The 19,931-nt window shown below is 36.0% G+C and overlaps 4 protein-coding genes, 1 long non-coding RNA gene, 1 other non-coding gene and 2 pseudogenes across 12 annotated transcripts; 3 read left to right on the forward strand and 5 right to left on the reverse strand.

The window, feature by feature from the left end:
• Nucleotides 1–1,986: 1,986 nt before the first annotated feature.
• On the reverse strand, nt 1,987–2,960 carry LOC147919679 (F-box/LRR-repeat protein At1g48400 pseudogene; annotated as a pseudogene).
• A 446-nt stretch (nt 2,961–3,406) lies between these two features.
• On the reverse strand, nt 3,407–4,966 carry LOC104772806 (pentatricopeptide repeat-containing protein At4g21705, mitochondrial-like; annotated as a pseudogene). The gene is made up of 2 exons (XR_015592027.1): nt 4,737–4,966; nt 3,407–4,653 (listed from the first exon to the last, which is right to left on the reverse strand). The product of XR_015592027.1 is annotated as a pentatricopeptide repeat-containing protein At4g21705, mitochondrial-like (transcript).
• A 2,192-nt stretch (nt 4,967–7,158) lies between these two features.
• Nucleotides 7,159–8,609, reverse strand: LOC147919680 (uncharacterized). The gene is made up of 2 exons (XR_015592078.1): nt 8,392–8,609; nt 7,159–7,892 (listed from the first exon to the last, which is right to left on the reverse strand). It is a non-coding gene; the product is annotated as an uncharacterized LOC147919680 (long non-coding RNA).
• Nucleotides 8,610–8,922: 313 nt separating this feature from the next.
• TRNAT-AGU (transfer RNA threonine (anticodon AGU)) lies at nt 8,923–8,996 on the forward strand. The gene has a single exon. It is a non-coding gene; the product is annotated as a tRNA-Thr (tRNA).
• On the forward strand, nt 8,960–10,724 carry LOC104771652 (uncharacterized). Of its 2 annotated transcripts, none has more exons than XM_010496218.3 (3): nt 8,960–9,224; nt 9,787–10,026; nt 10,435–10,724. In XM_010496218.3, the coding sequence occupies exons 1-3, from the start codon at nt 9,067–9,069 to the stop codon at nt 10,523–10,525; spliced, it is 489 nt and encodes a 162-aa protein (XP_010494520.2). In that variant the 5' UTR covers nt 8,960–9,066; the 3' UTR covers nt 10,526–10,724. The 2 variants fall into 2 exon arrangements, with proteins under 2 accessions (XP_010494520.2, XP_010494519.2); XM_010496217.3 differs by having other exon boundaries at nt 9,796–10,026.
• Nucleotides 10,725–10,945: 221 nt separating this feature from the next.
• Nucleotides 10,946–13,177, forward strand: LOC104771651 (uncharacterized). The gene is made up of 8 exons (XM_010496215.2): nt 10,946–11,194; nt 11,672–11,821; nt 11,901–12,077; nt 12,171–12,259; nt 12,336–12,400; nt 12,484–12,586; nt 12,657–12,770; nt 12,875–13,177. The coding sequence occupies exons 1-8, from the start codon at nt 11,101–11,103 to the stop codon at nt 13,007–13,009; spliced, it is 927 nt and encodes a 308-aa protein (XP_010494517.1). The 5' UTR covers nt 10,946–11,100; the 3' UTR covers nt 13,010–13,177.
• A 32-nt stretch (nt 13,178–13,209) lies between these two features.
• Nucleotides 13,210–14,951, reverse strand: LOC104771653 (uncharacterized). Of its 2 annotated transcripts, none has more exons than XM_010496219.3 (4): nt 14,607–14,951; nt 13,982–14,275; nt 13,700–13,906; nt 13,210–13,605 (listed from the first exon to the last, which is right to left on the reverse strand). In XM_010496219.3, the coding sequence occupies exons 2-4, from the start codon at nt 14,243–14,245 to the stop codon at nt 13,309–13,311; spliced, it is 768 nt and encodes a 255-aa protein (XP_010494521.2). In that variant the 5' UTR covers nt 14,246–14,275; nt 14,607–14,951; the 3' UTR covers nt 13,210–13,308. The 2 variants fall into 2 exon arrangements, with proteins under 2 accessions (XP_010494521.2, XP_010494522.2); XM_010496220.3 differs by having other exon boundaries at nt 14,368–14,730.
• A 395-nt stretch (nt 14,952–15,346) lies between these two features.
• LOC104771654 (DNA polymerase eta) lies at nt 15,347–19,715 on the reverse strand. Of its 4 annotated transcripts, none has more exons than XR_015592584.1 (14): nt 19,372–19,715; nt 18,954–19,074; nt 18,747–18,858; nt 18,479–18,649; nt 18,222–18,386; nt 18,047–18,150; nt 17,719–17,838; nt 17,371–17,494; nt 17,066–17,179; nt 16,738–16,953; nt 16,545–16,657; nt 16,321–16,451; nt 15,965–16,084; nt 15,347–15,888 (listed from the first exon to the last, which is right to left on the reverse strand). XR_015592584.1 is itself a non-coding variant. In XM_010496222.3 (14 exons), the coding sequence occupies exons 1-14, from the start codon at nt 19,445–19,447 to the stop codon at nt 15,538–15,540; spliced, it is 2,016 nt and encodes a 671-aa protein (XP_010494524.1). In that variant the 5' UTR covers nt 19,448–19,577; the 3' UTR covers nt 15,347–15,537. The 4 variants fall into 4 exon arrangements, 2 of the variants coding, with proteins under 2 accessions (XP_010494524.1, XP_010494523.1); XR_015592583.1 differs by having other exon boundaries at nt 18,747–18,879; nt 19,372–19,561; XM_010496222.3 differs by having other exon boundaries at nt 16,545–16,635; nt 19,372–19,577.
• Nucleotides 19,716–19,931: the final 216 nt, after the last annotated feature.

Genomic DNA, 19,931 nt, shown 5'->3' on the forward strand with positions numbered 1-19,931 from the left:
TATAGATATTTACCTGTTAATATCATTTAGATTAGTTTAACAATTAGCAACATATGTTTAAGTAATTTTTTTTTGTTCATTTGATATAGGGTGACAAGATTGAAACAACGATTACTGAAGATTTGTTCGAAACATTTGATCATCAAATAGAAGAAAATGATTGGAAAATATTTTCAACTTTTTATGTCTGTTACAATGACCGACGGCTTAAGCACACTGATTGTGATTACAGGATCATGTTCATCAATGAAACCACCGTTGAGAACTCAGCAGTGATTTCCAACAATCACTTTTTTGATCTCGAAAGGTTTGATAGAGTTTTCGAAGGATATCATGCTGTGAGAAATCTCCCATAAGATATGTTTTTAATATATAATCCTATTTGTACATTTTTATATATATTTTTTCTTTCTGTAATCAATAATTTTATACAAATTTTTGGTTTTTTTAACAGACATAATGGGTGAAGTCATGAATGTGGAACCTCTCTTTAATCTACATGATCCAAATGCCGAGATGCCACATGAGATGATTAGGATCTTACAGTTTTCTCTAAGAGATTTGAGGTTTGTTAACTTTCTCATTGATTTTGCGCATATGAATTTGTGGATGTGCTTAAATTAATTTCATACTAAGGCATGTTTTGGTGTAAACTATAGTGGACTTGACATACCAATAATTGGTGGAGCACAGGATATTATCATGTTGTTGCAGTCATCCAATTTTGGCATGTCAAATACCAAAGTGGTGGTAATATAATAAAACTTTATGATTAATGTTATGCTACATTAGTATTTAGGTCTATATTAAATGATAAACCAGCCGAATGTTTATAATACAACTGCTAATGATATTGTACATTAGTATTTAGAGGTATATTTAATAGTAAATCAACCTAATTTTTATAATACTACTGTAATCGTTTAAACTTATATACTTCTTGTATTTTTAGGTAAAAGAATGAAATTGTATTCTACACCAGGGGTTTCAAAGATTTATTTTAAACCACCAATTGCAGAGGTCGAAGATTTTAAGAAGAGGTAATACATATACTTTCATTTCTACTATGACATAAATAATGAAAGAACAACTGATTAACTTTGTACAAAACTATTATGCAGGCTTGAGTACAACCAAGGTTCTGAAGATGATGAAAATGATTGAAGAAAGATTGGTTTTAAATTTTCAATAAGACACATGTGGTGCTCTCCGCTTTAATTTTAAAGATTTGAAAGTTTAAGTTTTATTTAAAAACTTTAGTTTGCATTTTTATGTTTCTGTTTCAAGAGATATTTGCTTATATTTGAAGTGATTTCTGGATTTATGATTTATTCTCTTTAAAGTTAATTCTGTTTAACAACTATGATCTAAATACAAATATTTATGAACTCAAGCAAGAACATAACCGAATTAACTATAAACAATAAGGAAATTTGATCATATATATATTACAACTTATGTTTTTTATAAGAGGAGGTTGCATATATCCACGCTATCATTCAAAGCACCAAACAAACATATTATGTCCTACAAATATATATATGTCAAGAAGAAACATATAAGTTGTGAACCAAAGAGACGGAGTTGTGAAGCTAAATTTGTGTATATAGCGTGATTATACAATAAGAGAATTACAAATTTATCAAACTATCGTGATTGAATTATTAATTTCACTACGGTTCATAATCCTTTAAATTTGGGAATTGACAAATTTTGTATTGAAAATTTTAAATAATAACTATTAGATTGTAGCCACGATTTCTACTGAACAAATTTAAACAATTTCTAATTTTATTACATGGGTAATAATCTAACTAAAGCTAATTACAGAGAATATAAATCGGATAAATTGACCTCTATCTTAAATCCAACTGATTTCTCTCTTGATCCAGCATCAACGGATTGCTTTGCTTGATTCGATTAGGTATTAATTATCTTTCGGAAAACAAATCAAAGATTTTGAAATTGAAAAAGTATCTTGGTTTCTTAGGGAGCAACCTCATACTGGTTGGAGACATAGCTAGAATAGTCAAGGTACACAAGGCTTGGTGCTTCGAAAAAAACGATTCGGCGGTGAGCCGGTTGGTCATAGGGAAGAATGGAAAAAATCACAAGTCGCTTGATGGATGCACTCTCCACGTCCGTACCGCAACCAGCAGAAGAGTCGGGACAATCACCATCACGTATGTATAATTCTTCGAGCACAGGGCAGCCATGGATGAGGAGAGAGTAGTAGTCATGACCAATCGAAGTTGATAAGAGAGAAAGTGATTTGAGGGCTGGGAGAAACACACGCTCAGCCTCAAGATCATATGCACCAGATAACGTGAGCTTCACGAGTGTGTTACTCGTGAACAACTTGGTTTCGATACAAATACCGGAAAAAAGAGTGTGAGGTGCGTACAAGTGTAGTTCCAATAAATAAGGGTGTTCCAATGCAGTCAATATCCAACGGTTGAGACAATGATAGTATTCTTTGTGGCGCAGACGACACAGAGACGACAGAGATAACTTGTTGATGTGAGAATTGGTTTTGGTGAGCAGAAGAGCCAGTGGCGGACCTACGTACATGAAAGGGGGTCACTTGACCTCCCCAAATTTCACAAATTTCTTTATTGTTACACGTAAAAATACATTTGGTAGCCATTAATTTTTTTTTTTACTTAAGTCTGATCTGGGTAAAAAACAGTCCTAGGTCCGCTATTGAGAAGAGCAAGTGTTTTATCTACGAAATCAGAGAAGAGATGTAGACCAGTAGTTTCTTCTTCCTCGCTGGGATACACAACCACCGAGTCATCAAAACAAAGGGTGTCTACAAGAAGCAGCAGATTCTCCTTGCTCCACCTCTTGGACATAACCGATGTGGAAGCTGCCACTTTTGTCGGAAGTAAAGACAGGATTTTGCCAAGAATCTCATCTGGGAAATTGCTTATCAAATCTCTACCCGCCATTAATTTTATTAGGGCTTGCTTTATTTCTCTACCTACCTAACCTAACAACCTACACGCCACTAAAACTGGATGATCGCTAAGTTCTCTACTTTCCTCCTATCGACCTGAATCCAAAACAATAAAGCCCAAAGTTCGAATCTTTAAACGAACCCCCTCTCCAGAACCAAAAGGAAAAGTCCGAGGGTTATTCAGAAAGATAACATAATTTTGAGAACTAAACAAAAGAAAAACTTACCAAAAGCTATAGATTTGTTTTTAGAGACGCTGCTTTGCTTACTTTTATAAAATTGTTTAGTTTCCAGTTTCAGGTTTAATACTTTTTCTATCTTTTTTCTTGGGTTATATTGGAGTTTAGCTACCAAATAAAATTGGTGATCACATTTGTTATAAATATCTTTTAGCCATAGACTTCTCATACGAAATATTTGGTAATACATCAAGAAAAAGAAAAATTTTCAGCATGAGCTTCTTGTGCTAAGAATCAGTGTGGTTTCTTCATCGCTTTCAACTTTGTCGTCTTTCATGCGCTGCAACAAGGTATCAATGTTACTTCCACCTTCTCGTATATCAGCCTTAAGATGAGCATGATACATATGTCTGTTCACACCGATACAATTCCTAAGAGATGCAACAAAGCTTTCTACTTCTCTCAAGCTTCCTTCGTCCTCTAGCCAACTCAAAACACTTGTAACCAGCTTCAACCCAGGTCTTCATTTCCTGTTACCCACTTCTATACCCAAGGCAGTTTTCATACACTTAAAAGCATTATCTAAAACACCCTTTTCAGCATAAGCAATAGCCACAAGTCCCCAAGAATCAGGTGTAGTAGCTTTCCCTCTCCTCGCTAGATCCTCAAGCATTGCTTCTGCCTTTTCCTCCATACATTTCCCAGTATACCCACGAATCACAGTGTTAGGGACTCGGAAATCGTAACAGTTCCCGGATAATTCCCATTCCGTTAGTACTTCCTCAGCTTCTTTAAGAGCATCAATCTTCACAAGCGACAGCAACACAGTTAGATAGTCCTGATTTATTCTCCTCTTACAAGCTTCTTTCACCAAACCCCATAGCCTTAATACCTCTAACTTGTTTCCTAACCTAGTATACAGAGTAATGAGATGATTGTAACCTTCACCATCCTTATTCTCCAGTCTATGTTCCGACATTCTCAGAAGCTCAATCGCCTTATCACGATCACCACCATCGATATAGAACTTGGCAGCAACAGCATAAGTGTTCCAGTCCATTGTCACATCCGGTTCTCTCTCCATATCTTGCAAGATCACACCAATCCTCACGAGATCAGACATGGAACCAAAAGCATTAATACATATCCTGAAACTGTAATTATCCCGAGCAACATTATATTCCTTCATCTCCTCTAAAACCCTGGGAACTTTCTCGTGCTGACCGAGATTAGTGTAAAGACACATGATGTAGTTGTAAGTAAGAGAGGAAGAAGCGAAACCCATCTCCTTCATCTTCTGAAAATGAAACTGAGCCTTGTCAACGTTCTGCTGCCTAACGTAACAATTCAAAAGCGCTTCGTAAGTCTTATCGTTCTTGTACTGTTCGTTGAGGTTCTCGAAGTACTCTTCCGCGGTAACGAATCCATGAACTCTACCAATGAGATCGAGATGAACCGCGTGTTCTGTTGGTAAGAACACACACATACACCAGTCTCGTTCATCCATTTCGAAACCTGCATAATATAGTTAAACCCCTAAGATTTTAATTCGGCAGGTAAAAGAGAGAAAGATGCTAGATTTCTATAAAATTACTGACCTCGAGAGCGTGGAGGAAGCGTTTGCGTGAACGATGCGAATAAGCTCAGCAACAGAGACCTTCTTGCCGCATTGAACCCAATTTTAGAGTTTTGGGTATACACTTGATTTAGGGTCTCCTAAAGGACTGATTTTGGAGTAAAGTGTCGTCTTTTTAACTCTGTTGGTGTAGTAGTATCTGCTCGCTATCCAATTCGCCGGTAATCGCCTCAGTATATTCATTGATTCCGGCGACAGAGACGACGAAACCTCTCTGAAAGCTTGGAAATTTATTTACAAAATGAAAATAAAACATAAAGGTCTGCAGTTCAATCTTAGCAGCGACATGTTTTAATTGTTTTTTGAAGGGTTATGACTTATGATATGAGTGACAATTGCAACTTAAAAGCTAAAACCTTTGATAAAGATTCACAATACCTTGTTCCTTCTTCTTTCCTATGTGGTTCTACAACAAACTCAACAATGGAGTCAATCTCCTGTTGGGTATACAAAGGAGAATGCTTTCTCGTGGATATGGATCTTCTTCTATGGGAAAGTTTGATCTTTACAAAAGGATCTCACCTCTTGGAGATCTTAAGATTTCAATTGTTCCTGTACTTGACGAATGGCTTGGAGAAGGGAACTACACCAGTAAAGAAGACCTTCGTGGAATGATTAAGAAGTTGATGAAGTACAAACGATTTGGTCATGCTCTTGAGGTTTTTTTTTTCTACTTCATTTCTCAAAAACATTGTAAGAGATTGGTTTATATAACACAAGGATTTATGACAATTTAAGGAAGAAGTAGTGGACTGTCCATTAATTCAGAGAAGATGGAAGATCAAAGGGTGAAACACCATGGATCATGAGTTAAGAAGAAGAGCAACCGGTGAAGATGGAGCGTCGTCGACTGCACGGAGAAGAGGCAAAAATAGGTTAAATCCATAGAATAGAAAAATGGGTACAACTATGTAGGAAATTAAGGATCCAAAAAATTGGTACAACTGAGACATATAGGTACAACTATGTAGGAAATTAAAGATCCAGAAATTTGGTACAACTGAGACACATGGGTACAACTATGTTTATGAACTACTACTAAAAAATGGAAATTGACTGTTTTCTTTCTCTTTCTTTTTCAGGTAACAATGCCAAAGACTGCAATCATACGCTTTCTTTATGATGGATACTATTCAAGTATTGGAGAAGATGTACGATTGATTTCAAGAGAAGATAAGGAAGTGTATTCTTTTCTTATAAAGACATCATCTAGTGATGTATCATATGCTAACTTGGTTGAGAAGATATGCAGCAAGATAAAGGTAGATGTGGCTATGAAAAATCTGAGAGTTAGTTACTTTCTCTTCTCATTCCCAAACTATAAGGGAATACCAAATTATATTCGAGATGATGAAGATGTTGTGTGTTATTTAAAGGATGTGTCAAGAAGGGTTTAGAAGTGTTTTGCATGTCGAAGTTACCAATAATGAAGAACAAAATCAGGGGATCGATGAAAATGAGGGGTTTGATCAAGTTTTGATAAAGGATTTGGCAACAAGAAATCTTCCAAATAATGAAGAGATTGCTCTAATTGGTGGAGGCGAATGATAATGGTGGAGCGAATAAAGAGATTGCTCTAATTGATGGAGTGAATAAAGAGATTGCTCTAGTTGGTGGAACGAATGGTAGTGGTGCAACGAATTGATTTATGATTGATGATTTTAGGAACGTTGGTGTTTGTATTTGTTCTGTTTCTGATTGAGTTGTCCTGTCTTGGTACAACTAGGTACAACCGGTACAACTATAGTCTATTACCAAAATATAAAATTAAATTAGAAAACTTAGAACCAAAATATAAAAATTTGGTCTTTTAAGGTTACTTTGTATGTAACAACCACAAAATTTTAACATAATCCACTTCACATGTGAAAAACAAATCTAAACCATAGAAATCCAAATTCTTCAATAAACAACCTTAGTATTTTAGAGTTTCTTTGTATATAATGACCACAAATAATGAGAATCAAGAAATAATGGTGATTTCAAACATTTATATACAAGATGACATAGGGATTCTATTCTAATTATGTAATATCATAAGTACAACTAGAAAAAATTGATCTAAAGTGAAGAACAACTAATTTTTGTGGTTTTTAGAACAAAGAACAACTATGTTAATTTAAGTACAACTATGTACAACTGGACAACTATATGAATTTTTGACAGCGCAAACAATTATTTTTTATACATGTGATGTTCTTTGACGGCGCCAGGTGTCACAACGTAGACTTTTGACGGCGCAAAAGGACAAAATATCAGTTGTAACAAATACGTAGATGTACTTAACTTTACTCAGTTGTACCAGAATAATAGTAAAAAAAAAAAAAAAAACCAAGATCATAGTTGTCCCCTAGAAACACCAGTTGTACCTAAAATCAGTTGAATAATAAACACAGGATAATCCATAAACCCAAAACAATATAACCGAAGAAGATAGTTGTCCCTAGAAACACCAGTTGTACCTAAAATCAGTTGCATAATAAACACAGGATAATCCATAAACCCAAAACAAAATAACCCAAGAACATAGTTGTCTCTAGAAACACCAGTTGTACCTAAAATCAGTTGCATAATAAAGGATACACAAAAGACAAGTTGGATATCCAGATAAGTTTTCAAAACTACACAAACAAATATCACTTCTTCGTTTTTTTCGCAGCCGTGAAAGGAGTAGTGATGAACTTCGACGGACGGAGCTTCCTCTTCTCTCTGGGAGCTTCATATTCTCCTTCACCATCACCAGTTGGCTCTCTCGGAGCTTCATGTTTTCCTTCACCTTCTTCCCCAACTCCTTCTCCTTCTTTTTCCATTCCTTCTTCTTCTCCTTCACCATCACGAGCTGGCTCACCTTGTCCTTCTTTTCCTCCTTCTCCTTCTCCTTCTTTTACTCCTTCTCCTTCTCCTTATTTTCCTCCTTCTCCTTCTTTTTCCTCCTTCTCCTTCTTTTTCTATTCCTTCTCTCATCTGAACCTCAAATCCTTCTTGCATATCACTCACAGCTGGTCTCGTTTCTGTTCTTTCTCCCATCTGAATTTCAACTTCTCTTTCTTTTTCTGTTCATGTTCCTGTATCACCAGCACTAGTTCCTTCTGTCCTCCTCCGTATCCATCTCTGTTTCCTGAAATACCAACACAATTTTACAAAGAAATTAAGTGTCACAACATAGTTGTACCTAGTTGTAATATGTTGTACTAAACAAAATTAAAGATTGATATACTAATTACCTCCTGGTCAGAAACAAAATTTAAAAAGCAGTCTCATTATCTACATAAACTCATACAATCTCATTATCGAAAGCAACAAAAGATAAAAACTCAAATAATCCAAATACAAAAACAAACTGAACATAAACTCCCACAAACTCAAACTCACACAATCTCACAAACTCAAAATCCGACACAAACTCAAACTCACACACACAAACTCAATCCGAAGACAAACACAAACTCACATGTTCTCGTATAAGAAATATAATGCGTTTTTAACACATTTCCCAAACACAATCCCAAACTCAAAACTCACAAAATTCATATCGTTTATCACACAATTTATAGAACTAAACCCAACAATCAGTCAAAATTAGGGATCAAAAGAAAGAAACAAAAAGAATGGCTTACAATAACCGGCAGCTGAGAGAAAACGGACGGCGAAATTCGATTTCTCACGGTGGATTCTCCAAAGAGAAGAAGAAAGAAGATTGAGAGAAAAGAGAGGAATAAGACGAAAGAGTTTTGGGAGAAGAGAGAAGAAAAGAAGATGAAACGAGACTGATCCTCTTCTGTGGCCGTCGACCCAAGTCGGAGAAGAAGAAGACGAAAAACAAAAAAAAGAGAATGAAATTAGGGTTTCGATGGATTTGGAGATTAAAAGATCCAAAATTAATATGGATATCCGAAACTAATATGGATCTAGATCCAAAATGAGGTTGGGTCTGTAAATATGTCAAAAATCCTAAATTTTATAGTCTTTTACCAATTATCTGAAAAAAAAACATTTAAATATATATTTTTTATTAGGGGGTTAAATAGAATGAAACTGGAGGAAGAGGGGCTAGATAAATTTAAATCCTAGAGTAAATTCTCGTTAAATTATTAGTCCACAAAAAGCGATACGGATATTATAATCTGTATTACAATGTAAGCATCGAAGCTTTCATAGCTCAGTTGGTTAGAGCACCCGTTTAGTAAGCGGGAGGTCTTGAGTTCAACTCTCAATGAAAGCAACATATCATTTTTTTCACTATTTTTTTCTTTATTTTGGGTAATTGCATACCGTATCCTTTTATTTCCAATATGTATAGAAATAGTCCTTATACTTTAAAACGTTCAAACAGAACCCATTCCTGTCAACATATCATTTTCATTTTTTTAGTCTCTCTTCTTCTCATTTTACATCTCTCCCCGATTCTCTCCTTCTTCTTTCGTCGCCGTCGCTACTGTTTCTCTTCACGGTAAGTTCCTCTTCTCATTTTCTTCTTCTCCGTCCAGTTCGACCTGTAATCTCATTGCCAAATGGTTAAAACCGTTCTTTTAAAATTTTCTTGATTCGAGCACGAAACGTGTTCGATGAAATGTCTCAGAGATTGTGTCTTGGGGACTCATAACGAAACTACTCATCTCTATGGTTTCTTTTCGTGATCTTCGATTGGACAGCGTTTCTAACGTAATTGTGTTCTAGGGATCCTTTAAAGTTTTCATTTTTTTTTTTTCACCAATTGTTCCCGTTTAAAATGTAGAAACTTCAGTCTTAGTTTCGGAATAAAAAATTCAGTCTTTAGAAGCTAATGTTAAGTAGACGGAACCTAGTGTTGCGGAATCGTTTCTTAGAGTTGATACCACTGACATGGAAACCTTAAGATTCTCATAGTTTGCACATTCTCGTAATTGCAGAAGCTACTGTATTTCAACATCAAGTTTGTGGTTTAAATGTTTGTGCCTTTATTGTTAAATCTATCAGACTACAATGTGTGATTTTGTTAAGTTGATCTTGTTTTCGTTGTTTCTTACTTTAAGCTGGTATAGTGTGTCAAGGAAGATGGCTAGTGGTAGCCTGAAAAGCCTTATATCTTCAGCAGTGGGTCGAGGTGTGAACGAAGCGAGAGCCAGGATTTTCGGACATATGCTTAACCCAACGGGGCAGAGATCTCCTCATAAGATATTAAGGAAGAAGCTTGTTGGTGACAAGGTTGCAGAATGGTATCCATATGACATTAAGAATGAGGATCCCAATGTCTTGGCTAGAGAAGAACAAGAGTACTTTCCTAGACCTCTCTCTTTTATTTTTTGTCTACTTTCCAATGAATTGCTTTGTTTATCACAGAAACCACTTGAAATCTCTGAATTGGATCAAGCTGTAACATGTTTCCACAAGCTTTAGTTCAACTGCAAATTGGGAGTTAGTGTAGGAAATACTAGACATTAGAAAGAAACTCGATGTAGATTGTATGTGTATTGTTCTTAGATGGTTGTGATTTGTGAAGCTTATGAAGAGTCTTGTTCTTGTGTCGCTGGTGTAAAATGCAGCAAATTAGCGATATAATCTTATATGAAAAGGATAGTTTATGGATCATACTTTCTATAAACTTCACTTACACTTGGTCTATTCCCCTAGTAATGTTTCTGTTGAGAGGCATTTTAACTTGGATTTGTGTGTCGTTGTAGGCGGATATCAAAGCTTGAGATGTTGAAGCGTCGTAACAAAGGACCACCAAAGAAGGGTCACGGAAAACGTGCTGCGAAACGTAACAAGTAGAAGTAATAACCATTGGCTACTAAAAAACATTGCACTTTTAGGATCAGACTCTTCTGGTTGTATCAGACAGAACTTTATAAGTTAAAGTTTCTCGTACTTAAAACTGCATTCGTTTCCAATAACGTTACTATGTTGAGACACAGTTGAAAGCTATTTTGCTTCCCTTTTGACTAATTGTCAATGGCTTTTGTTTCTCTTATCTTGCTGTTTTTCTTTAATCTTTAGTTATTGAAAGATATATATTTCGATCAACTTACTTTACCTATTAATGCGTTGTTGAACAAAATATTAACTTGATCATATAATTTTCTAGTATTTGGAAAAGTGATAACATTCATTGAATGAATTCAAGTTCAAAAAGTTGAAAAGAAACCAAATTTATGAAAATATAGTGGTTGGTGACTTGGTGTAACCGGTCTGGTAATATAGCCCACGTGTGTAAAATGCACAAACTCAAAACGACACCTTTTTGAAAACGATGACCAAAATAATTGAATTGTTCGATTACCACCCTGTAAAAAGCTGAAAGATTCATCATCGTGTCAAGGGTGCCACTGTGTGTGAAAGAGAGAAAGATGGAGGAAGCTCGAAAGATTCAATCTTTGTTCATTTATCCGATCAAATCTTGCCGTGGGATCTCTGTTCCTCAGGCAACCGTTACTCATACTGGTAAAAATTCAAGAACCATCTTCTTCTCTCCCTTTGATTCCTGAGAAAGTATAAAAGCTCCTTTTTTTAAAAAAATAAATGGTATGATAATTGATTTCTGAGATTTTGATCTGTTTATGTGAAGTTACAAGTTATGTTTTGATGATGGTAATAAAGGGTCTTGTTTGACTTGAGGCAAAGTGAATTTTTTTTTGAGAGAGAGTGAACGAAGTTTCCGGTACAATGAGAGTAAACGATAAAATTCTCTCTTTTTGTTTGTTGGTATGAACATTAGATTGTTGACTCTCATTGTTATGGGTATGATGATATATTTGATGATACATTTGATGATACTATAAAGGGTCTTGCTTGATTGGATGGAAAGTGATCAATTTGTTGGCATGAACACTAAAGTTTCACTATGGGTGTGAATGATGAAATGTTTGACTATGAAGCTGTCTTGGTGTGGATCTAATGAATCTGTGGAAACTGATGTAGGATTTCAATGGGACCGGTATTGGTTAGTTGTGAATTACAAAGGAAGAGCATACACTCAAAGAGTTGAGCCAAAGCTTGCTCTTGTTGAATCGGAGTTACCTAAGGAAGCCTTTTTGGAAGATTGGGAGCCAACAAAGGACTCATTTTTGGGTGAGTGTCTGGCTAAACTACGAAAGTTATGTCTGAATTTTGAGACTCGAGTTTATGTTCTTGATTATTCATTTTGCAGTCTTAAGAGCCCCTGGTATGAGTCCGTTAAAGATCCCGTTGACTAAGCCAAGCTCGGTGGCAGAAGGTGTGTCGATGTGGGAATGGTCTGGCTCTGCGTTTGATGAAGGAGAAGAAGCTGCAAAGTGGTTTTCAGATTTTCTTGGAAAACAAAGCCGTTTGGTTCGGTTTAAGAAAGGTTTTGATTTAGATTTATTGAATCTTTTCATTTGAAACATATTTTGGTTTTGGATGCACATAATTGATCAAGTTTTTTGAAACTTATCTACAGACACTGAAACTAGACCGTCACCTCCTGAGTTTGCAGCAGGTTACTCTACAACATTTGCAGATATGTTCCCCTTTTTGTTTGCATCTCAGGTGAGCCAATACCCACAATTCCAATATCTGTTAATGAGAATACACATTTGATGTTCTTTTTGCTTTTGATTCTTAGGCTTCTCTAGACCAGTTGAATACACTTCTGCCAGAACCGGTGCCTATTAACCGTTTTAGACCCAAGTAAACGATCATTCATTAAAAGTCTTAATACGTTTAATGATGGTTGTTTTGTTCATGATTCGTTGTTTGTTGTTTCTTTGTAGCATTCTTGTTGATAATTGTGATCCTTTCGGTGAAGATCTTTGGGATGAAATCAAGATAAACGATTTAGTCTTCCAAGGAGTTAGGCTATGCAGCCGTTGCAAGGTGAATATGATGTGAAAGTAAAGTATACTCAGATTCTCAAGTTGAGGCTTTAACCATTTTGTTCTTTCAGGTACCAACTGTGAATCAAGAAACCGGGGTTCCGGGTGCAGCAGAACCAACTGAAACTCTGATGAAATTTAGATCAGACAATGTCTTAATGCCAGACAAGAAACCGCGTGGAAAGGTAAGATATAAGCTCTTACCTGGTTTTGAGAGAAACTTGTTGGGTTCATTATGATGTTAAACCAATTTCAATAAAACTGATATCGATTTCCGTTTTTACGTCAGGTTTTCTTTGGTAAGGAGATGGTTTGGAATTGGAACTTAACCAACACCGAAGGCAAAGGCAAGAAGACAATCAAAGTTGGTGATACCATCTCTGTCATAAGGAAGATCCCTTCCAGAGCTGAAGCTGCTGTTTAAGTCAAAACAATTTGCTTCTCCTTCTTCTGCTGTGTTGTATCTCTAAATAAAGTAAACAGATACTTTCTTGCTCATGTAAATTCCGAGCTTCACTTGTTCTGAGATTCATCTTGTTAAAAGTGTGCTTTTGTATGGTTTGAATAATTTTAATCGAAATTGAGGTTTCCAGAGGACTTGGATTATATTTTTCCTCAGAGAAGTAATCGTTGAAACTTATCTTTCTCTCAAATCAGGAAGGAGACAACATGTGCAATACTACAATACATTAGATTTTCATACTTAGAAAGAGGTCTCATTTTTTAACATTTCAACTTATCAGACTCCAAAAGTTGTTGAACAGCAACCAAATCAGGAAGCACAATAGCTCCAGCTTCAGTCCAGTCTTTAGCAGCTTCTGTCTTAAACCTATCAAGCAACAAAGCATGCATCCCTATACTCTTGGCCGGAACATAATCTTTGCGCATACTGTCTCCAATATGCAAAACCTCTTCAGGCGCAATATTATTCCCCGCTCTCTCTAACGCAAGCTTGTATATCCTCGGATCTGGTTTCTCTATCCCTTCAATTCCAGAGAACACACCAAAATCCCACTCTGCCTGAAAAATGAATCAAAATGGCAAAAACTGAGTCCCAAGTTTCAAGAACCAAAGAAACCACACATCTACATTCACAATGAGTCCTCTTCACTACCTTGTTCAAACCTAAGGCAGGTAAAATAACTTCTTGATATCGGTACTCCGCATTGCTAACAAGTCCGACTATAAGACCTTGACTTCGTGCCCATCTTAGAAACGGTCTTGAATCTTGAAACACAGAGTAAGGAGCAGCAGAGCCAAACGTTGAATAGATTCGCCTAAAAATCTTCTCAAATGTCTCCTCATCATACTCATATCCTGCCTAAAGAAATCAAAAATCCCATAAACATTCAAAGTTTAAGTAACACACAATACACCGCATAACACACACACATACCTTGACAAAAGAATCTCTAACACAAGTTTTCCACCAAACAATGTTAGGCATTTTGGCATGAAAACCGAAACAAGGATACTTTTGAGCCATATCTGTATAAGCTAGTTTAAAGCCTTCATGAACTCGTTTATAATCAGGACAAGGCAAACCAATGGCTTTAGCAGCCATACAATAGTAATCACCAAGCTCTCCTTTATATGCTATGAGAGTACCAGTTACATCTACTGTGATACACCTTAACTTCGATAAAAGCGACACCGCCATTTTTCAGATTCCTTTCTCTCACACCCAAATCTGCACAACCAAAAAGATGATCAATTTGTTAACAAAATTGAGCTCCTTTTCTTCACCTACCAAAATCGAGATAAAAGGGATGAAAATTTTACAGATTTCGAATTCAGGGGTTTTGCTAAAAAGTGGTGAATTTTTTGAATAAACCACAAGACAAGAAATGGTGGAGTTCAGGTAAAGTATCGATTTTTATTTTCCAAACAAGTGAGATCATATCAAAATGTAGGGTCAGCAAAAAAAAGATGGCTTTTTAGATAGAAACAAAGCAGAAAGCACGGAGATTTCGAAATACACGTGAAGGAGAGAGAGAGAGAGAGAGAGAGATTTGAAGTACCCCCAGAAGCTTTAGAATCGAAGAAAAATATCTCACATAGATGAAATCGCTATTGCTGCTAATCTTCTTTGGGTTTTGCTTGCTTCTTGAAAAGCTTTGAAAGCTATAACACTGAAATGAGATCACCAAGACTAGTCTTTTGTGTGATGATATATAGACACGAAACTGAATAGTAGAGATGCGTGTGATTTGTGATTTGCCGCACACAGAGAAAATTAGGCAGCTATTAGAAATGTTTTGGTCATAATTATATTTTACTTTCGTGTAAAAGATGTGTTTCTTGAGAAATCGGACACTCTTAAAGGTAATTTAATTATGCTATATTTGGAGAGCAAGTTTGAGGGTATTTAGGTCACTTTCACATAAGGAAAGAAAAAAAGAAAAAAAGAAAAAAAGAAAAGAATAAACCCATTGGATTGGATTGGATGGCAATGGCATGATAGTTGCCTGCTGTATTGTCCGAACCCAACAACGGTTTCAGGTTTTCGATATTTTTGTGTCTTCCAATAATATTGAAAATTAATTTGTTAAGATAATAATAATAAAAAGTTGTTGACAAAAAAAAAGATAATAAAAAAAAGTTGTAGGCCAAGGTTTTTTATTTTGTTTTTGATAATTATATTTCCTGGCCAAGTAATAATTTAGCAGCATTTCGATATTATTTGACTTTTTGATTGACAGTAACATGTAATACACTCTTTCGTTTGGTAGAGGTATCGATCCATCCAAATAACCCACCATGCTAAAAACTAGAGAGTGACTATTATTAGGTAGGATGTTTTGAATCGTTGAACATTTATTTACATAATTATTGGTTTAGTAATAGCTCTTAAATGAACTTTTTAAAATAAAATTTTGAACATAAGAATCTAGCTAGGATACATGACTAGACTATATACACAGTCAACTACAGAGACAAAGGAGCTTGGATCTATCTATTCAGTGGTGGGAAATAACGAGCAATACTTGAAGTAGAACCATCACCTTTGCTTTTACTATTGGTGTTAAGCCGCTTATTAGGGTGTAGGAAACTCCTGAGTTCTCGTTGAATCTCAACTGGTAATTCATCGAAAACTGACTGATCGATTTCACCGATCTTGTAGCCCCAATCTGTTTGTCTTCTCTCTTCTGACTCTTGTTTCACTTCACTACTATGGCTGCTGTTACTGAAGTTGGCTCTTTTACTGGTTGAGGAGGACACTGTGGAATCTTCTTGAGTCTCTTGCTTCGATGGAGGAGTTGCATTGTAATTCTTGAAAATATCGACGATTGATGGCATTCCCTAAGACCAAAGGTGCAACAGATCTTAGCAACGGTAGAAGAATTTTGTGCACCAAACAAAACGATGAATCGCTTACTCGATTCTTTTCTTTCGGGTTGTTTATCTTCCGCCCGGTTCTCTTTGTTTGTGTGCTTCTGTTTGATTCTAATTGGGCAGGAACATCCGCTGCTTCACTTGATGGACAAGAGACCACATCCTGATAAGGAAAGTGCGGAATTGGTTCTTCAAGATCACACCAAGACAACTTAAAAACATATACATATAAGCTCTCGAGTCATTCAAACACTACATGCCCTAACCAATTACTTCTTTACCAGTTATAATTGTGAAAGAATCTCATCTCATTTCTATTCCTTTGAAAGTAATTCTTTGCTAGATCACACATCTAAGAAAGGCTTATGCTTTAGAGTAATGAGAACTAAGAGCTGATACCTTTTCGGAGACTAGATCGATGTCTTTATCTGGAGTTTCAAAATTAGGCAAAGTATAAGTTACACCGGTGTCTTCCTCAGGTATTACTGCTTGGGTTTCTGTTGATCTCTGTTCTGAACAACCTTCACTAGCTGCACCAGTTGCAGGAAAAATCACGACATTAAATTACCAGAATCAAGAGAGAATAGAAAGTTCTGAAAATATACACAAAAACTTTGGCATACCTGAAGGAGTCACTACGTGATCTTGAACACACCCATCTGCTGGACGAGAAGTAGATTGACTTTGAAAATATCTCATGATCGAGCTTGTTCCCTACGGTCATAAAATATCACTTCTAACAAATCAGTGAAGAAACTAGGTAATGTCTGAAAGTGAGCGATACTTAGCCGAGATTTAGAAGCTACAAGGACTTACAGATGGTATATCAACAATTTTACTTGCAGAAACAGAAAGGCCTGTTATTCTCCATGTCTCTTGCTTATTTCCTTGAGGTTTACTCCCAAAAGGTCCCATGTACTCACGTAAGGCAGCTTGGAACAGATTAAATGCATCTTCTTGGATCTTGGTCACTCCATATCTCAGCGGACATGATTTTGAAGGAAATTTCTTATGAGAATCTGAATCCCTTGACTGCATTATTTTTCAGGACAGAATATGTTTTCAGTCGTAGTTTTTCGCAGAGAAAAATGATAATTAAGTACATTTTTATGAAAAAGTAAGTAACCAAGAGAAATGTAAGTACTTTGAAAGCACTAGCATGAAGGGTAAGGGTACTCGCAATCCGCTTATTCTGCTCCAAGTCAGAACTGAGGCGCTCGCTTAGTTCTTCGGAAAGCTGATTCAGCCAATGTTGAACCTAAAAGTATAACAGAGAAGAGTTCAATGATACTATAAACTAGTTATATGATATGATCAAAGAGAAGAACAAACTACATTTTCTAGTATCTTTCCAAAAGTTTTCTTAACATGAGCGTGCTCTTATGACCTATAAACTGAACCAACTGATAAAAAAGGAAAAGGCATATCTGCTTGAGATTCTAGTCTTACATTTGAGAGTGACTTCAAAGCACGAGGCCCGGGAAATGTCTTTCCTGAACCATGACTTTTGGGGAGAAGGCGACCTTGCACTTCTTCTCCACTGATCCCTCTTGCGATATTCCATAACCATGTACTACAAGTCAGAGGAAAAGAAGTATTAATTAACTTGTTTACTAGAAAGACGGAATCAGAAAAACAAGCACAAGCCGCGTATTCTTTTAATTTTATTCTTAAGCACATGAGCGGTTATTAGGAAAGATAATACAAATCTTAGCATAGCAGGCTAGAAGGTAACAAGATACTGATGGAAACTCCAAAAATCTGGAATAGCCTGTATAGAAGAACAAGATTCTGTACCCCGTATTTATTCCATAATGTTCTTGCAGCTTTGTTTCAGAAAATTGCAACAAATCCCCCACAGTGTCAACTCCCAGATCAGTTTGCAAGCTAGTGCCCAACTTTCCTCCCAGCTGTTTCCTGCAAGACTAAACTAAATAATTATCAACAGTAACTAACCATTGTGTTACAGGAGACAGAGATACAAGAAGCAATGCACAATTTAGGACCGTCTTATACCTTTTAGAACGCAGCTAAATTGATATTTAAACAATTATCAAATCTTTGTTGGTTTATAAATAAAGTGACATATGTACTGAAATCAGTAAAATTAGTGAGGTTTACTTACATTTTCTTTATTGGCAAGGAACTGAGAAGTTCCTGCACAGCTGCATATGGTACTACGGTTTGCTGAGCAGGTTTATTCATCCCACTAGCAAGTTTAGCTAGCATCTGCTTGTTAAGTTATATGTTAACACTCGCCATACAACGGTACATAAAAAATAAAATAAAGAGCTTCTTACCTTGTTATGGGCTATGCCAGCAGAACAGGTAAACTCAGTCTCCTTAAGCACCTGTTTCCGGAGTTCTGCAACAATGATAATCCCACAACTTAATAACTTGTCACGACGATCAGCATCTTTTCGACATATCCAATCACGGACACTCTCCTCGAAATCATCTCCATCCTGAATCAAAGCCAAAAGATTGTACCAAAGTAAAAAAGAAGTCCAGATAATTATATTGACAATCAACTATATATTCTTGATAAAGATGAGACCTTTCTTCTTATTCCAAGAATATGGGATTTAAGAACTTCTTCGTCCATCAATTCCAAACTCTCCGGAGGTGCATCAGCAAGCATGCTTTCTGCTGCATCAGTGAGGTCAAGATACACTTCATCAATCGAAGCCCTCTCACATTTACCGCTTTGTGCTAGAATCGAAACAACCTACAGAGACACATAGAACAAAAATGACTTTAGCAAATTGTCATTGTTTAGACAAAACCACAAACAATTTAAACAAGTAATCCGTGCTTCCATCAACCTCAGAACCCGCACTGCGATATAAATTCAGGTCAGCTTTACCACGAGCAACAGGAACTTGAACCAATTGAATTTCAGGGCAAGCAGCTTTAGCCTCATCACCTCTCATTGACCTGAACACTCCATCAAAAACACTGTTTCTTTATACCAACCCGAATAAGGATTGATACAATTTGTGGGGAAAGAAGTATTCTTTAAACAGACTAACCGCTTTACGCCACATTTACGTGCTTCATAGCTAACAGCAATCAAACCACCACCTTGCCATTCGTTGTACTGTACAACTGCAGTAGGAAGTCCTCTCAACTCTGGTTGCTTCCTTTGCTCCACTAATCAGGTAAGAAAAGAAAACAATTTTCAGAAAATAGAAACAAATTCAAAGTTTTTGTTTTTTTCTAATCCAAGTTCAAAATCCCCAAAATTTGGTAATTTCACCCAAATCCCTAAACAAACACATCAATAACGCCAACGAGAAAAGAAAAAAAAGAACCCCTTTTTCACAGAGATTGACAAAACCCATAAATTTCAACAGTTCAAAATTCGATTCGGATGAGCAATAAAGTCATTTGCTTTATCTCACTAAAGCGTGAAGCGGACTGTGGATAATTCGAATTAGAGAGAGAGACCTTGAACGTAGAAGCAATCCATGTCGACATGAGCGATAACCCTAGCATCCGATGTCTCCGGTCTCGCTACCGGCATTTCTTCACGAAATTGAATCTCTGGTGAGTTCCAAAATCAGAGTAATGAGAGAGAGACTAGAGAGAGAGAGACGGATTAGGGGAAAAAGTGTTTTTTCTTTTCTTTTTTTTTCCTACGACGAATGGCGCGCGAAAATAAATAATTAGGAGATCGATCAATTAAAAAAAAAAATTTACATAGCGAACCCTCAAAAGCAACTAAATTATGCAAAAACAAGCCAGTATTTTGAAATTTTTAATCAACAACACATTTCTTATGAATTTAGGCTGTTATTGGGTTATTGATTTGTATATCTATATAGAATTTGCAAATTCTTATTAATCGTGAAAATCAAAACACATAGATTTTGAAATAATATGCTTTAAGTTGGATTTGAATACTTCTATTTTTCAATTTCAAATATAATATATTGTAGATTTTATAATCCAAAAACAAATATGAAATTCATAACACTTGTTTTTTTTTTTAAAAAGGTAACCAAGTG

This window comes from Camelina sativa, chromosome 20 (assembly GCF_030686135.1).
Source record: "Camelina sativa cultivar CO46 ecotype springtype chromosome 20, ASM3068613v1".
Lineage (NCBI taxonomy): Eukaryota > Viridiplantae > Streptophyta > Magnoliopsida > Brassicales > Brassicaceae > Camelina > Camelina sativa.

Excerpts from the sequence above, each read along its gene's own strand:
- LOC104771652 (XM_010496218.3), top strand. The coding sequence starts at position 9,067 with ATGTATAGAAATAGTCCTTATACTTTAAAACGTTCAAACAGAACCCAT. Across the intron at positions 9,225-9,786 it reads CGCTACTGTTTCTCTTCACG|CTGGTATAGTGTGTCAAGGA; the intron begins GTAAGTTCCTCT and ends TCTTACTTTAAG. Across the intron at positions 10,027-10,434 it reads TTGGCTAGAGAAGAACAAGA|GCGGATATCAAAGCTTGAGA; the intron begins GTACTTTCCTAG and ends GTGTCGTTGTAG.
- LOC104771651 (XM_010496215.2), top strand. The coding sequence starts at position 11,101 with ATGGAGGAAGCTCGAAAGATTCAATCTTTGTTCATTTATCCGATCAAA. Across the intron at positions 11,822-11,900 it reads AACAAAGGACTCATTTTTGG|TCTTAAGAGCCCCTGGTATG; the intron begins GTGAGTGTCTGG and ends TTCATTTTGCAG. Across the intron at positions 12,771-12,874 it reads ACAAGAAACCGCGTGGAAAG|GTTTTCTTTGGTAAGGAGAT; the intron begins GTAAGATATAAG and ends TTTTTACGTCAG.
- LOC104771653 (XM_010496219.3), bottom strand. The coding sequence starts at position 14,245 with ATGGCGGTGTCGCTTTTATCGAAGTTAAGGTGTATCACAGTAGATGTA. Across the intron at positions 13,907-13,981 it reads TTAGAGATTCTTTTGTCAAG|GCAGGATATGAGTATGATGA; the intron begins GTATGTGTGTGT and ends TGATTTCTTTAG. Across the intron at positions 13,606-13,699 it reads CTGCCTTAGGTTTGAACAAG|GCAGAGTGGGATTTTGGTGT; the intron begins GTAGTGAAGAGG and ends TTCATTTTTCAG.
- LOC104771654 (XM_010496221.3), bottom strand. The coding sequence starts at position 19,447 with ATGCCGGTAGCGAGACCGGAGACATCGGATGCTAGGGTTATCGCTCAT. Across the intron at positions 18,387-18,478 it reads TTCTTGGAATAAGAAGAAAG|GATGGAGATGATTTCGAGGA; the intron begins GTCTCATCTTTA and ends GCTTTGATTCAG. Across the intron at positions 17,839-18,046 it reads TCCTTGCCAATAAAGAAAAT|GAAACAGCTGGGAGGAAAGT; the intron begins GTAAGTAAACCT and ends TTAGTCTTGCAG.